At 35.7% G+C, this 16,284-nt stretch overlaps 2 protein-coding genes across 3 annotated transcripts in view; one reads left to right on the top strand and one right to left on the bottom strand.

Annotated features, from left to right (window-relative positions):
• Positions 1–333: 333 nt before the first annotated feature.
• arsa (arylsulfatase A) lies at positions 334–14,509 on the top strand. Its single transcript, XM_030135814.1, has 8 exons — positions 334–617; positions 6,059–6,299; positions 8,828–9,046; positions 9,172–9,341; positions 9,617–9,741; positions 11,096–11,223; positions 11,355–11,457; positions 13,245–14,509. Exons 1-8 carry the CDS (start codon positions 397–399, stop codon positions 13,538–13,540), a joined length of 1,503 nt encoding a protein of 500 aa, XP_029991674.1. The 5' UTR covers positions 334–396; the 3' UTR covers positions 13,541–14,509.
• mapk8ip2 (mitogen-activated protein kinase 8 interacting protein 2) overlaps positions 13,903–16,284 on the bottom strand; it is a 32,414-nt gene continuing 30,032 nt past the window's right edge. For both annotated transcript variants that reach the window (XM_030135812.1, XM_030135813.1), the window contains exon 14: positions 13,903–16,120. In XM_030135812.1, the coding sequence (XP_029991672.1) occupies positions 16,048–16,120 (73 nt within the window). In that variant the 3' untranslated portion in view covers positions 13,903–16,047. The remainder of the gene's footprint in view (positions 16,121–16,284) is intronic.

Genomic DNA, 16,284 nt, shown 5'->3' with positions numbered 1-16,284 from the left:
GACATATTCTTTAAAAAAAAAAAAAAAAAAAATGCCGTTCACTGTAAAGGACATTCCATAAAATCTAAAGTGTATCTGACTGTTCCAATCTAGACAATTATTTAATGTGAAAAAAACCAAACTTTTCTATCCCAGGTCACAGGCGGATTGCATTTTTTTTCCTCATTAATTTATCTGTGTTGTTCAAAATAGAACATATATAAAGATACATTTTTATTTAAGGTTAAATATAGTAAATTAAAATTTCTCGTGACATTTCAATCATTTTATGAACGCAGTCTGACTTCGCATAACGTCTCTGTCCTCGGCGGCTTCCGTAGGTGGACACGTGACTTTTGTTTTGGTTCCGTCTCTGCTGTGTTCTTCCTCATTTCTTCAGTCAAATGTGAAGCAACAATGGATTACATTCCGCTCAGCTTTGTGAGCATTTTGTTTTTTTGTGCCTGCTCAGCTTCACCTCCGAACTTTATTCTGCTTTTCGCGGATGATTTGGGCTTCGGGGATTTAGGATGTTACGGACACCCGACTTCTCTGACCCCAAACCTGGACCGGCTGGCGGCTGCAGGACTCCGCTTCACAGACTTCTACTGCACCAGCCCTGTGTGTACCCCATCCAGGTACTCACCATCTGTCTACCCTAAAGGACTCACTGTCCTCTCAGAATACTCCTACTGTCAGACATCTGTAAAGGCAACATTACAGCATTGAACCTGTTTGTATGACTTATCTGACTACAGACAATAAAAGAAGAGTTTATATTGGAGCACGAAAAAGCTGATATTCACCCCTGAGATGTCAGGGCTTTAATATGTGTTACGATTAAAATTTGCTTAGAGGTCTTATTTCTGTCTTTGTGCATAAGAAATCAATATAAGTGAATCCCCAAAGGAACTTTGTGTTGGTAAATGCAAGTTCTGCACATGTACAGGATTTCAGTTCTGTTCAACATGTTGATGGTCATATGAACTATGTTTTCAGCTCAAAAATGTCCAATTTCATCACAATTAATGCTATATTTTCATGTCACAAATGGCTAAGTTATATTTTAACTGAATTTACCTGAAAAACACATATTCTATTCTTTTAGATTCCCCAATTTTTCTTGCCAGATTCTATCCTACATATCACATGTTTTATTTTTACAGGTTGCAATATGGAGTATGGTGCTGATCCATCCTGCTTATGTTACGCCAATACATACATTAAGAATGTCACACGTCACTTTTTAAATCAACATTTTCTAATAATAAGCATTTCTATAAAGACATAACAATTCTATATTGTTATTTGCTCTTAAGTATGATGATAAACTATACAATAAATAATTCTGATCCTAGTTTTTGCACAGGGATCATTTGTGGAAACAGTGACATGGCTGCCGAGCATCAGTATAATGGGATCTGTAACAACCATGTCACATCCGTCCACTGCCCCATTTTGTGTTTTTGTTAAGCTGTTATTGTTTTAGATCCACAATACTAACATTTATGAATAAGAGGAGAATTAGCAATAGTAAGTCTATAAGTTTATTCCTAATAAAGTACTGGTACTGACCAGATCATCATGGGTAATGTCACATCCATCCACCAGCAAAAGTTTTCACATACACGTGCTATTCAAAATCCAATATTTCTGAAAATATAGCTTCCACTGTCAAATAATATCAGTAGTCTGTGCACAAATGTATTAGCATTATCTCAACACAGTTCTATGCATTTCTTACAACTTTTTTTTTTTTTTTTTTTCCCAAAAATGGCCACTCATTTGACCCCCTAAGTAAATTTTAGCCGATTAACATCCCCTACACGTTACTGTAAGTAAAAGAAAGGAGACTGTAACACACTATGATAACACTGGTCTATGAATAAAAAAAACCAAAAAACAAAAACAATAACCTTAGATTCAAAGTAGTTTTATTTTCCCAAATTTGAGTCACTAATAAAGAAAAATTCTGGTTGGCTGTCGTTACCAAGATACAGTTTTAGGTCAAAATGTGAAATAATGAGAATTAATGAGAGAATGGGTTTTACTCAATAATAATGTTTGTCCCAGAGCTACTTCAAAACACTGTCTGTACAGTACAATACACTTTTCAGGTTCTTTCTAGTGGAAGATTTTTAAGTCTATTGTATAACTGTAAATATACAGTATGTGTAATAAAACTTTATCATATAAACATCAGCTAACCAATTTTCTCATTTTTTTCCCCAATTCATCCTTTTGAAGTGTCAAAACAGGTGTTTGAAATTTCTCTGACAGGACATTTTAGAGACAATTTGGTAGAGTAGTGTTATTAAATGACCCCCATTTTTACTTTTAAATTAATTTTTGCTGGACCATAAGGGATTATTCAAAACAAGGAGCTACTTTATATTGAAATAAATGTTGGAATGGTAATCAATTAAAGTTCGCTTTCTGGCGGGACATTACTGTGTTTTGACCCTGAAGTATGTAAGATTTAGCAGATTTAATCTCTGAGACAGACCAGCGTTACAATATATGACCATAACATCAACGAGGTCACCATCTATGAATGTTTAGGAGTACAAGATGATGAGGAAATGAGCTGGCACAAGCATGTGACTGGAATGTGTGTGAAGATACATCGACTTCTAAAAATATCATGTTGACTTTTTTTATAGAGCTAGTATCTAACGTGTTTTGATCAACATGTGCACAGCTGTAAATAGAATTTATAGCTTTTTCAGATTTGTCTTTATTTTGATTCTGCTCTTTTTTGCTCTTGTGTGCATTGCTGCTGTAAATCTGGAATTCCCCTTGTAGGACTAATAAAGGAATATCTTATCTTATCTTATCTTATCTTATCTTATCTTATCTTATCTTATCTTATCTTATCTTATGGTTTTACCAGCTGGTTTAAAAACCTGACTGCACATGTAAATTCTTAGAATTTACACATTTAATCAAATCAAATCCTTAGATTGGTCAAAATACCAGGGAGGATCATGGGTATGTCCTCGCCTCTGATCACCCCTGAACCATCTTTGAACAAACAACTATAAAACAAGCTCATAGAATTTTATCTGACCTCTCTCATGTACTGAACTGAGTATGAACAACTGTAATCTAGGAGATACATGGTACAACTGTGTAGGCAGAACAGGTACAAATATTCATTAGTTACCCAGTCATTTAAATGGATTCATGAAATTCTTACACTGATGAAACTTTTGCATATGTATTGTCATACTTTATGTTGCGTAAAGTGATATATCGCATTGCTTGTTTTTATGAATTGTTGTATTGTTTGTATTTATGTATATACAGCTGATCCTTGCTCTGAATGAAATTACTCCCTAGGGAGACAAATAAAGAAAACCTTGAACGTTAATAACGATTCTCTATATCAGTATTCATTAAACCCTGGGAATTATGTGATTCAAAATGAACAGATTCTGCTTTTAACACATCACAGGCTACAACATGCACTAAGAAACTGTTTGAAGTCAAACTGAATCTCAGTAGGTTTATTACATAAGCTTAGATGAAGATAATGTGGTTAATATAAACTCACTTGTGATTAGAATGTGCAGTAAATTAATTTAAGTCCAAGTCCAAATCTCTCTGTGCATTTGAGAGTCACTTTTAGCGCAGTAAACTTCCTTTTTTATTCATTCATTCATTTATTAGTTCATTCAGTCCTTGTTTTGACTATATGCCTATATTATAGTGAGGGTCATGTTTTCAATATAGCGATGTAGAATATACAATACAAGAACACAATGATGAGTAAGAGTATTCAGTCTATTAATAGCACTTTAAGAGTAAATGTTGTCCTTTCAAACAAATGAATGAAGTGAAAAGTGAGAGCTACAAGTAAAATGCAAAGCATAAACATTAAAGTGCAGTATCTACAAAATAATATAATCATCTGCACACTTTTGATAATGGCCACCAATAAAAGACTGAAGTAGTCTATTGCTGAAGGTAAAACCAAAAAAAAAAATCAATAAGAACCTTGTAAATAAATTGTCACACCTTTCAGACCTCCCGACCTTAGCATACAGCTCATAATGATGACTGTTTATCGGTAATAAATCTGCTGAAGCATGCAGGAACTCAGATGCGGTTCACTATTGATTCTATTATATTAGCAGGTCAAGACGATTAGAGCCAATATAACAGTTGTTTTATGTGTTTATGTCGATGGGTTGCATAAATACTCTCCCAGATCACTGGAACTATTCCATTTGAAAGATTAGAAACTGTTATTACAAAGATGATGGCTTTAAAAACAGCGTCAACACATGCAATAGTCTTTATTAGACAAAGAATAATAGACTTAGCTACTGATGCACCAGTATATGAGCTCGACATTATTATCAGCGTAGAAGATGTTATTTCACATACAGACAGAAATGTATCAGTTTTGTTATAATAAAGGATTTTTCATTAATTTGTTTGATTGAATTTGTGCTCATTACAACTTTATGGCAGTTATTCTAACCTATTTATTTTAATTAAAACAACATATAATGTGTATTTCTTTGTTTCCCTGGCTCTAAATGGGGAATCAATAATAAAAAGCAAAATAAAGAAACAAATTTAACATTGGTGTTTGCATTAATGTCATTAAATATTGATATTTGCCCTGATTTTACAGTCAGTCCATGTCTAGATTTAGTCTTATTTCAGATATAAATTTGCTTCCTAAAAGCAAGCTGGGGACCAGGTATAGGTTCTAGTACAACAGGCAAGAGTCCAACAGCTTTATTACTCTGTCTCCTTCAGGATCAAATTTCAGCTGAAGTTTTGTATCTTGACCTATTTTGCACTTTTTTTTTCTCTTTCTTTCTTTCTTTCTTTCTTTCTTTCTTTCTTTCTTTCTTTCTTTCTTTCTTTCTTTCTTTCTTTCTTTCTTTCTTTCTTTCTTTCTTTCTTTCTTTCTTTCTTTTTTAAGCTGCTTCCATATTAGCAGTTGAGTTAAAACACAAGAGCTGTTTCAAAGTGGGTGAGGTTAGGTGTATTATGAATAGCACTTGGCAAAGGATAACTGCATCAAAACATATGAAAATTCTGGATTTCATTTTACCATCCCAGTATTACCAACACAGGATGTCAGACGAAACAAAGTTAAAATGCTCCTGGATTAGTCTTTTTTCAATCCTATTGCTATTTTCTCTAAACTACAATTATAGTATTCTAGTATTAGTACTAGTATTCTTTTTCATAAATAAAGTTTGATATGTAATTTGTAGGTAAAATGACTGATATTTTAAAGTAGTAATAGTAAAGTAGTAAAATAGTAGTAACGCTGCACTAGTGAGAACAGGAAGAACTTGCACAAAGTTTTCAACACCCCTAAAATTTTACACAGTTTCAAATATTTTCATGAAATATTTGCGTATTCGTTTTTCAAAATATGTGACTGCATCAGACAGACACAAAAAATGCAAATAATTTTTTTCATTATTATCGTGAACCCTTTAACCCCTGACGTGTCAGTGGTGAGTGTTAAGAACGTATGATTTATTTAAATACTCATAAAAAATCAACTCTTTGCTCAACAGGAAAAAATTCAACATGTGCTGATAGAACAGACTTTGTTCTTTCCATAGGCATTGGAGCATGCTCAATACACCCCCTTTTGCATGGGTACTGGGGGGCAAAACACTAACTCGCTATAAAAATAGACGGTTTGAGCTTTTCTGTTTTACACCATTTACCATGTTGGTTTTTGTTTTTACTGTTGTTTGCAGTGTTTTGCTAATTTTCCTTTTTTTTCCCTTTTTCCTTTGGTTTTACCGAGTTTTGAGGAGCATGTGGGTTTGGAGACTGGAACAATACTTGGCAGAGTTCAGTGACTTAAGAGTGATTCTTAATACAGTATATCACAAATGCATGGGATGTCCAAACCTTTTTTCACCCCTATAAATGTTCTTTTGTTCCGCACATCACTGCGTTATTGCCTAAATAAATAAATAAATACTCCCGGGCTAAAACACTACTCGCCAAATCTAAACTGAATTTTCCTGTTTGAGGTATTAGACCAGGATGTGACGTTAATAAAGCTTTGTTTTGTGGTTTTCCTCCACAGGGCATCTTTGCTGACAGGTCGCTATCAGACCCGCTCAGGCGTCTACCCAGGAGTGCTTTACCCGGGCTCTATCGGTGGTCTTCCTCTGAATGAGACCACCATCGCTGAGGTGTTGAAGCCTCAGGGCTACGCCACGGCTGCTGTGGGGAAGTGGCACCTGGGAGTCGGAGCCAATGGGACATACCTACCAACGAGGCAGGGCTTTGATGAATACCTCGGGATCCCCTACTCTCATGACATGGTGAGTGTGGCTTTAGTTTGAAAATCTGATAGAGATATGCACAAGTATTAAAAAAGGAGAAATGAAAAGCTTCCAGGAGTTAAAAAATATATATAAATTAACTAATCAGGACTTCTTTAGATACTTGCAAATGAGGGACTATTACATTAAAGATATTAAAACAAGTGAGGATAAAATACATCCTATCATAAAGCTACTTATACAGGCTTATGGTAATGATGTCCTAAAAACTGTGTCCGTTTTATATGGTTGTTTGATGAATTCTAGAAATGATTCAACATTTTATGTTAAAACCAAATGGGAAAGAGAGCTGGGTGAGGAGATCCCAGAGGAGATCTGGTACGAAATGTGGGAAACACACCAATCGACATCACAGTCACCTAAATGGAGAGAATTTAACTGGAAAAATCTAATTCGTTATTTCATCACACCTAAAACTAAAAGTAAACAAATGAATACTCGACAGCCATGTTGGTGACTATGTAATCACATGGATTCAGATCACACACATATGTTTTGGAAATGCTCAAATATCCAACCCTTCTGGGGGAAGGTTCACTCAGCTCTCTGTGAGGTTTTGGGATATGCAATCCCAAATTCTTGTCTTGTTCTGTACCTCGGACATTTGGAAGAATCAGTGCATAAAGAAGACAGATATCTTGTCAAGATCCTTCTGGTGGTCGGGAAGAAGGCCATAACAAAGAACTGGCTTAAGACTGATGCTCCATCTAATAAGCAATGGATTTCAATCATAGATGATATACTTGTCATGGAACATCTGACATATAAACTCAAGTTAAAAGAAAATCTTTTTATGAAAAACTGGGGAAAATGGCTGACATTCAGAGACAAATGTATTGAGTAAGGGACCTTAATATTCTGTCACCATCACAGGCTCTTCTTTTCATCTGTTTGTTTGTTTTTGGTTTTTGTTTTTTTTGTTGTTGTTTTTTTTTTGCTCTTTTCCTGCTCCTCAATCTGAGAAGACTGTTTTGTACTGTTATAAACTGAGAAATAAAAATTGTTAAAAGAAAATGTTATAGAGACACAGCGCAACACCTTGAGGTTCTGCTCTGATACTAACTAGATAATCAATTAGGAATCATGAGATAGTTTTTTTTTTATAATTATGTCAAATATTTTGTAATAACAAGATCAGATGCTTATAAATTTTCACATCATGAGCTTGCAATTATGAGATTAAAATTAACTCTAGTTAGTAATAAAGTGTAACAAAGACAGAAGCACTAGATTAGACATTACTGATTAATTTCCCTAAATCAAAATTATCAAAAGGTTTTATTGACTGTATGTAATTAATGTGCCAGATATTATAACTGCACTGGACAAATAAGATGTCTTTGTTTGTATGGAATTTTAGTTTTTCCTCTTTTCATGTGATATAAGATTTTTATGGAACAATGTTATTATAAGTTCTATTCCATCTCATTATTCTGACAGTATATTAGGGCCACTTCAGCTACAATAAAAACATTTTTGAGTGAGTGCAATGGTGGTGAATGGATTTCATAAAAAGGTGACGGTGAAATGTGTGAAATTTATGGGAAAAAAATGAGAAATTGACTTTTGAAAAAAAAAAGGAAAAATGGGGGGTCATGTTAAATGTAAAAGTTACATTTGTGAGTTTTTCGTTTACATTACAGTACATTTAGAACTTTATTCTCAGAGAATATTAATTTTCTCACAAGTTCATGACTTTTATATGACTACATGACTAATATATATGTGAGTTCTCTCATTGAAATGTACCACTTTATTCTTTGAAAATATCCACATTTTGTGAGAAACATATGATTTCTAGAAAATTATGAGTTTTGAACTCCTAACCCCAAATGTATTTCAGTGAAAGTGGACCTAAATTCAGTCATCTGTTTATGCACCCTAAGGCATTGTGTGTAAACAGAAAATTGAAATTGGTTTAATCTTAATTTCCAGATTTGGTGTAAACTTTTGTCTTTTTTGTGTGTTCATACAATATAAACTAAAATACAGTCACGGAAAAAAATATTAGACCATCAAAAGTCATCAAAAACAATGGTTATGCAATCAAGTACTAACTCCTGTGTGTATCATGTGACTAAAACAGACAGAAAAGAAAACATGGAATGCCTAAAAGCACTTTTTTTGTCAGTACAGTGCCATAGATATTGATGTAAGAACTTCAGTGATTTTGGTTATTATCAAGAAAACATGGAAAATGTCTTGATATCAGCTCTGAAATTAAACTCTTATAAGCTATTTTTGTTGTTATCATTGTATTTGTCCAAACAAATGTACCTTTAGTTGTACCAGGCATTAAAATGAACAAGAAATTGAAGAAAACAAGGGTGGTCTAATAATTTTTTCCACGACTGTATAAAACATGTATACATTATATAGTAATTAAGAAAATGTGAGTATCTTGTGTAAATTCATAGTGTTTTAAAAGTGAATGATTCAGTTATCAGTCCTAGTATGATTTAAACTTTTGTCTGAAAGAGCATTAAGCTTGCTTTTTCATTTCCCAGGGCCCATGTCGAAACCTGACCTGCTTCCCTCCAGATGTGAAGTGTTTTGGATTGTGTGATGTTGGGACGGTAACGGTCCCGCTCATGAAAAACGATGCCATCATACAACAACCAGTTAATTTCCTGGATTTGGAAAAGGCTTATAGTGACTTTGCAACCAGTTTTATTATTACATCAGCCACGAAAAAGCAGCCTTTCTTCCTCTACTATCCATCACATGTAAGCACCAATCACAGTCCAGATGTCTAGGCATTTCCCAGATGTGTACCATGCATCCTCAGATTAATTTGTTTATATGTAAATGCTTCAGATCAGTACTGCTTGTCTTCATCCTCCTCCTGCAGCATACACATTACCCACAGTACGCTGGTCCTGAAGCAGCCGGGCGGACTTTAAGGGGTCCTTTTGGAGATTCTCTGTTTGAGTTTGACAACACAATAGGAAACCTCTTGGAAACCCTGGAGAAGACACAGATAATCAACAACACGCTCATCTTCTTCACTTCTGACAATGGGTTGGTTTCTGTATTGTTTTTATATGTGATCGAATCTGTGTTCTGCATCTGTAGTTAATGTTATTGATTTATCTTCTAGTTTGCTGTTCTGTAGTACTTATTTGTTCAAGTTGACCCGTGGTGTGTTTATCTGCTTTCACAATGTCGAAGGGACCGTGGTCTATTTATTGTCTGTTCGAAGGTCAACTTACAATAAGGCTTTGCCCTCTTTTATATAATATTTATGACCGTTTATTGGCTTTAATCTAATCATGTGTTTTTCTGCCTATGTTTAGACCTGAACTAATGCGAATGTCCCGAGGAGGCAACGCTGGCCTTCTGAAATGTGGGAAAGGTACCACATATGAAGGGGGCATGAGAGAGCCGGCCATTGCCTTTTGGCCAGGAACCATCCAGCCTGGTAAGTCCTGGTTTGTGATCCACGAGAACCACCAATTATGCAGGTTAAAGTTGAAGTTACATTAGTTTTACCGTGCCAAGAAAAAGTATGTGAACCCTTTCCTTTCTGTTATGAATTGGTCATGCAGGAAACTATGCATGATCTGCATCTAGGTCACAAGTACAGACAAATACAATGTTCTTAACCCAATACCATTCAAGAAATTATTATGTTTGATTTTTTTTATTGAATACAGCTTTTAGCCCATAAAGACCCAGTGCTTCTTCTGTGACAGTTCCCAAATTATTTTTTTTGTATCTATTTAATTGTTCTTAATTGATTTATCACAATTTACTATAATATTATCCTCTGTATTTTGTGGTTTTTCAGTGTAAATCATACATTTTCCCATGTTTAATTTTCTGATCATGTAGATGTTCATAAAAGCTCAGATTAAAGTTGTATTTTATTATACCAGAAACAGAGGAACGTGAAGAAAAATATCATTGGTTTAACATAAAACAAGCATCTCCATTTAGCGTCATTGATCCAACTCCATGGGTTTTACTGGTGAAGAAATGTGACAGAGGATGACAGTGTTTCCACGGTAACTGTGGAGCCTCTCAACATCCAAATGGGTCATATCTGATTACCATGAAAAGATGACAAACTGCATTTTACACCAATTATTTACATGTATTGATAGGATGAGTGGATCAACAGCTATTAAACACTGGTAAAGGTTCATACTGTCTTCCACATATAATTATTGTAGGTAATTCATTTACCAAACAGGGGTAGTTGTTTGTTTACCTGCTTTACTTTACAGGAGGCCAGTCCTCCTGAGCAGCTTACAAGACACGTCACAGCAACATCATGTGACACTTCTGTCGAAGGCTACAGGAAGTAGCTGAAACTAGTAAAGCAGGTGAACAAACAACTACCCCTGTCTGATAAGTGAATTACCTACAATAGCTATTAAACGGTTTATATCAGTGGATGGTTTTGGCTGTTTGGGTCTTTATGGGTTAAACACTGACAGCGCTGCTACAAAAAATAAGTGAATCTCTGGAATTAATAACTGGCAGCAATAACCTCAATGTACACAATGCACAATGTTCAACAGTTTAATAGGACTAATCCTCCTTACAGAAGTGCTTCAGGTCAGCCATATTCTTTGGGCTGTATATCACAGCCATTCTTGTGGCGTTACAAACAGAATTCTCACAGTGATTTCACACATTCCAGACATCCATTTTTTTCCTTATATTTCAGCATGAAAATATTTGAAGTGAAACCTGTTTATGGGTGACTTTTCAGTTATGTTCAGTTAAATTTGCTCTTCTCTTTTGTAAAAATGCTCACATATCTTTAGGTGTGACTCATGAAATGGCCAGTACTCTGGATATCCTGCCCACTTTTGCCAGCTTGGCAGGAGCCAAACTACCCACAGTGATGCTGGACGGCGTTGATATGACAGAAATTCTCACCAACCAAGGAAAGGTACTGGCATTAAAGGTTGTTATTGGCCCAAATTATTCACCATCGGCAGCAGCAGTCAGTTAACAGTCTAAATAAATGTTACACACAGGCAACAAATCTATTAATTTTGGCATTTGCTTATTTTTTTACAGAGTAAAAGGGAGACTATGATGTTCTACCCTACAGATCCTTCTGAGATGTATGGGCTGTTTGCTCTCAGGATGGGGAAGTATAAGGCCCACTTCTATACACGAGGTAGACGGTTTACCGTGGACTATACCATGGATTTTGATGGAGTTTTTACTTTTTCATGGTTGCAAATGACAGATAAAGCATTTATTTATTATTATGATTTATAGGAATAGTAACTAAGAATAAGAATATGCTGCTGTAAGGCATGCACAGTATTTTATAGGGGAGAATTTAGCTTTGAAAAAGATTAGCGTTCATGTCACAACATTTATTTCTGTCCAGAGATGCATTCCTTTTTTTTTGTCAAGATCTTGTTTTGATGACTGGAGTGTCGAACCACCTTGTAAATTCTGTGTAAAATCACCAGTGAATCCCATAGATCCTCAATGGGGTTCAGGTCTGGACTCAATCCACTTGTCCCTGAAAAAGTCACAGTTTGAGCGTGATGAATCCTGGCATTGTCATCTTTGAACATTTCTCTGTCATCAAGGGAAAAAAAGACCTGGTTATTCAATATTTATGGTTCAGCTGACCTTGTTTTATGGACACGTAACACTGTTGAACCTAGACCTGACCGACTGAACCAACCCCAGATCATAACACTGTCCCTACACGCTTGTATTGTAGACACGAGGCATGATGGGTAATTACTTCATCTACCTCTCCATCACTCTGGAACAGGGTCAATCTGAACTCATCAGACCACATGACCTTTTTTTCCACAGTCCAATGTTTACGCTCCATAATAAGTTGATGGCTGTTGAAATGAGAAGTTACTCACTGTATCAGTTAGAGATAAAGAACTTGTTTCCAGCTGAAACATATTAATTATCCAATGGGCAGCTCTAACTCGTTTACTTTGTTAAATCCTGGTGGTGAGGTGGTGGTCAGGTTAGGAAATACAGATGCACTGATAAAAGATACAGAAAAATGGGAAATCATGGTAAAAATAGCATTTGTCAGTATTTCAGTGAACCCCCAAAATTCCACAGATCTTGTTTTTGGGAGTGCTCATGTCTTAAAGTTAAGCTTAAGTAGGTGCTTCTATGAAACTAGGTTCATTTTGGTACCTGGCACGTTGCCAGCTTTTTTAGACCCAATAATAAAAGAGAAATTTAGACATATTTCCCCTCAGGATGTACCTAATGATGACCTCAGATAAATGCAAAAAATTATACTCTTGCTCTGAGCCATCCCAAAATTAAGGAATTTTTAATAAAATATTGGGGCCAAAAATAGGACCAAAATTGGGACAGGAAAAGCTACCTAAGTGTCAGTGCATTTGATCTGGAAAACATGGCTTGAAATGGTATTATATACTACTATAAATAAAGATATTGTGTTAAATTTGAGGATCCTAGTGGTTTTTCTAATCCAGACTTGTGGGTTTTTCATGAATCGGCAGTCCCATTCTACATTTTGCGTGTAACCCATTGTGTCCACTTGTGTTACATGTGGAATCTGCCCATTGAAACACAAATAAATCGTGAGTGATTTTGCAACAGCGGTCATTTTCATGAAACACTCTAGTTCAATTCCCAAAATGTACCTGTGAGAGAATAGAAAGGTATTAAAAAAATAGTAGATTGTAATTTTCGTGTCCTTTTTACTATGTTACATGCAGATTTTTGTATTAAAATAATAGAAAAATGTGTTACATCTGAAAAATAGTTTCTCTTTTATCTCACTAAATATTCATTTTTAAAACAGACCCAAAGTGCTTCCAAACTTGCTTCATAACGTTAGTCTACATCTGGTTTTAATTTTTAGCCTCCATGTCCTGTTTTTAGCTACCAGCTTCATAGAAGCACCAAAATTCTAAGTGTTTTTTTTCTGTATTTCTGCATCAGGTGCTACCCACAGTGGTACGACTCCAGATCAAGACTGCCCGGTGTTTGCAGTTCTAAAGGCTCACGACCCTCCTCTTCTTTTTGACCTGGAGGCTGATCCCTCTGAACACTACCCTCTCACCCTGTTTGGAAGACCTGACCTCCAAGAAGTCGTAGACAAGATCATGAAAGAGAAGGAGAAGTTTGAAGCCACCATGGTGTTTGGCCGGAGTGAGATATCAAAAGGAACAGATCCAAACCTAGAACCATGCTGTAACCCTCAGTGTAGCCCAAAGCCACGTTGCTGCCAGTGTTAATAGGCCTGATTTTTATTCTTTTCAAAAGATCAAACTGCAAGGATGTTTCTGTAATTGTCTGTTGATGTACTGTTAAATGTTTGTAGACAATTACAAATAACCTGTTTGCTTTATGTGGAGAGTGTTGATTACTTAATTCTAAGTCATCAGAAGGGACTGAATGTTTTCTAATTAGTTTCTACTTTAATATGTTTTAATATGTGATTTGTTATATTTAATTTGTCATTTTATTTAAAGTTTCTCTTAAACAAAAAATAATATTTGGGATACATGTACTGTATAGATTTATTGGTTAATGCAGTTGCAAACAATAAAGACAACAACAAAGTTTCAGACATCAAGCATATATTTTATTCAGAAGACCAAACCCATGACAAGGCAGAGTGATTTTTTTTTTTTTTGTAATTTTTTTCTTTGTTTTTCCCTTGAATTTTACAAGTCCTTGTTTTTAAAGATACAAGATAGGATATGTTTGTTCTGTCACATACTGTTTTGCTCTAGGTATACAGTGAAGAATTTTGTCAAAAGTTTGGTTTAACTGTTAATGTATGTCTCAGCGGCTATATGGGACTAGGTTATCCTCAGAGGATGTTTTTGTGTAGCTTTGTGCAAAGAAGGATTTTAACTAGGCTGTAACAAGATAGAAAAACATGATCAGAAGCAAATAGATACAGATCAGAGATGGGACACACTGTTGGAGCTCAAAGGCGATTACTATAATTGGCAAGACAATAATAGTTTTCCAGTGGCAGCTGACTCGGTCACTATTCAGCTCTAACAGCAGATTGGTCAGTAGTCTGGTGGGTGTGTCACACAATAATGATGTCACATTTCACAAATATGCCCTAAGTGTTGCTGCTGAAGCCGGTCTGTAGAGGTTTATGGCAGGACGCCACCTGTGTGACAGATACCGAGATAACACCTTGTGAAGAAACATAAGACACTGAAATAAAATTATTGCAGATCACAGACAACTGTGTGTTTTTCTTTTCTCTCATGGGTTTTGTCTGATTGTGATCCTTTTTTAAAATGTCTTTTAATTAATGTACATATTCATTTCAGTACATACTCAACATAAAAGACACAGCACTATCTTAGAATCGCTATTTATATACATGAGCTAACTGACAGCGATACATATGTCAATAACACCCAGCCTCCTTTCTGCCATATCACTTTCAGTGAACTTTTACCACTGTAATCCTGAATATCTGAGGTGCTTGTTCTTGTGGATTGGTGACTGAAAGCAGCAGAACAAGATCGCTAACAGTGGCTGAAAGTGCAGTGTGGGTTTGTTGGAATTGGTAAAATGTCAAGTAACCTTTGACCAGGCTAAAAGTAATAAATGCATGTGAGATGTTGTCAAATTAATCCAGTCATTCCTTTTCCCTCATTGATACTACCAAGTCAAAAGAAAATGGAGACTAGGATGTCACTGAAAACCAGAGTGAAACAGTCAGAGATGTGAGAGTATGGCTTTTTGGCCCTTGCTTTCTTTGACCTGAAAGTCACATCAATCATCGCAAAGCTACAGTGATCTACGTGTTGCACGGTTAAGTTGAAGTATTTCCCATAATAGCTCCCCACTGTGAAGATCAGTAAGCAGTGTAATTTTAGGGGTGGACAAAATCAAGTGGTTTTGTCCTATTATTTCAATGTACTGTCAGTTACTGCTCATTATACAAGCTAAATAAAACATACATGGGCCGGATAATATTTAAACTTCATTGAAAATTATTACAACTTTTCCAAGTTCACATATACCTTCAGTCCGTCGTGTTAGAATCATTCGTCCCCACAGCAAAACTGAGAATGTAATCCCCTCCTTCAGTCTCGCCTGTGTTTATTAATTAGTTTGGATGAGGCGCCTGTATGTCTACTCTCTATACATGTATTTACAACACACACACTACATCTGGTACGCAACACAGGGGTAAGCTTGGACCAAGGACAGTTCACTGTTTTCTCTCTACTTTGCTCCAATGCCACTATCAGTAAAAATCAAATGAGCAGTTTGTCAATATTGATCAAGTACATATTTACAGTTAAATAAACGCCAACCTTTAAATTCTACATCATTCCTTTACTGATTGTAGAGCTGCTTGCCATTCACTTAGATATGTGTATTCCTTTGTGTGTCTGTGTGCAGTAACCCTACTAGCCATGCATTGAAAAGTGAAACAGCAGTAGTAGGTATATTGTTTTTCATTTCAAAATTGGAACCTTTAAATAAACAGCTGCTCAGCATCTTAGTTTTATATCATAGAAAAAGATAAAAGAAACAGGCAATCAATCCATCGAGATGATGGAAATAAACAAAGAGAGATAGATGAATGAAAGTCAGTCAAATGCCTAGCATATTTGTAGAAATGAAGATCCCAGTGTTTGAGGAACACAGAGGAGTATCTTACAATGGAGAGAAACCCCACTGACAGCGCCCTCTGGTGGCAAACTGGATGAACATACACAAGCTGTAGAGAAAGAAGATGGTGTCACAGCATCACTTCTTACTCCAGGTAGATGTCCTCAGTGGGGCAGGCGTACTCCAGATGTTCCTGGTAGTACTCCTGGAAAGCTCGTCTGCAGAAAAGATGGGACAGATGAGAACGTGTCCACAGACTGAAACAGCTGCTATCAGAAATACCTTTAAGTTCTAAAGGTTTTACAAAAACATACTGTTTTCTTCAGCCATATCTGACATTAGATAGAGTGAATGAGGCAGTTAATCAAAGCAAGGGTACTGT

Source organism: Sphaeramia orbicularis, chromosome 6 (assembly GCF_902148855.1).
Source record: "Sphaeramia orbicularis chromosome 6, fSphaOr1.1, whole genome shotgun sequence".
Taxonomy (NCBI): Eukaryota; Metazoa; Chordata; class Actinopteri; order Kurtiformes; family Apogonidae; genus Sphaeramia; species Sphaeramia orbicularis.
The sequence above is the reverse complement of the archived record's forward strand: the minus strand, read 5'-3'. Positions and strand labels throughout refer to the sequence as shown.

Coding starts and splice junctions, on each gene's coding strand:
- arsa (XM_030135814.1), top strand. CDS start 397: ATGGATTACATTCCGCTCAGCTTTGTGAGCATTTTGTTTTTTTGTGCC. Junction 618..6,058: donor CCTGTGTGTACCCCATCCAG/GTACTCACCATC, acceptor TTTCCTCCACAG/GGCATCTTTGCTGACAGGTC. Junction 11,458..13,244: donor GGCCCACTTCTATACACGAG/GTAGACGGTTTA, acceptor TTTCTGCATCAG/GTGCTACCCACAGTGGTACG.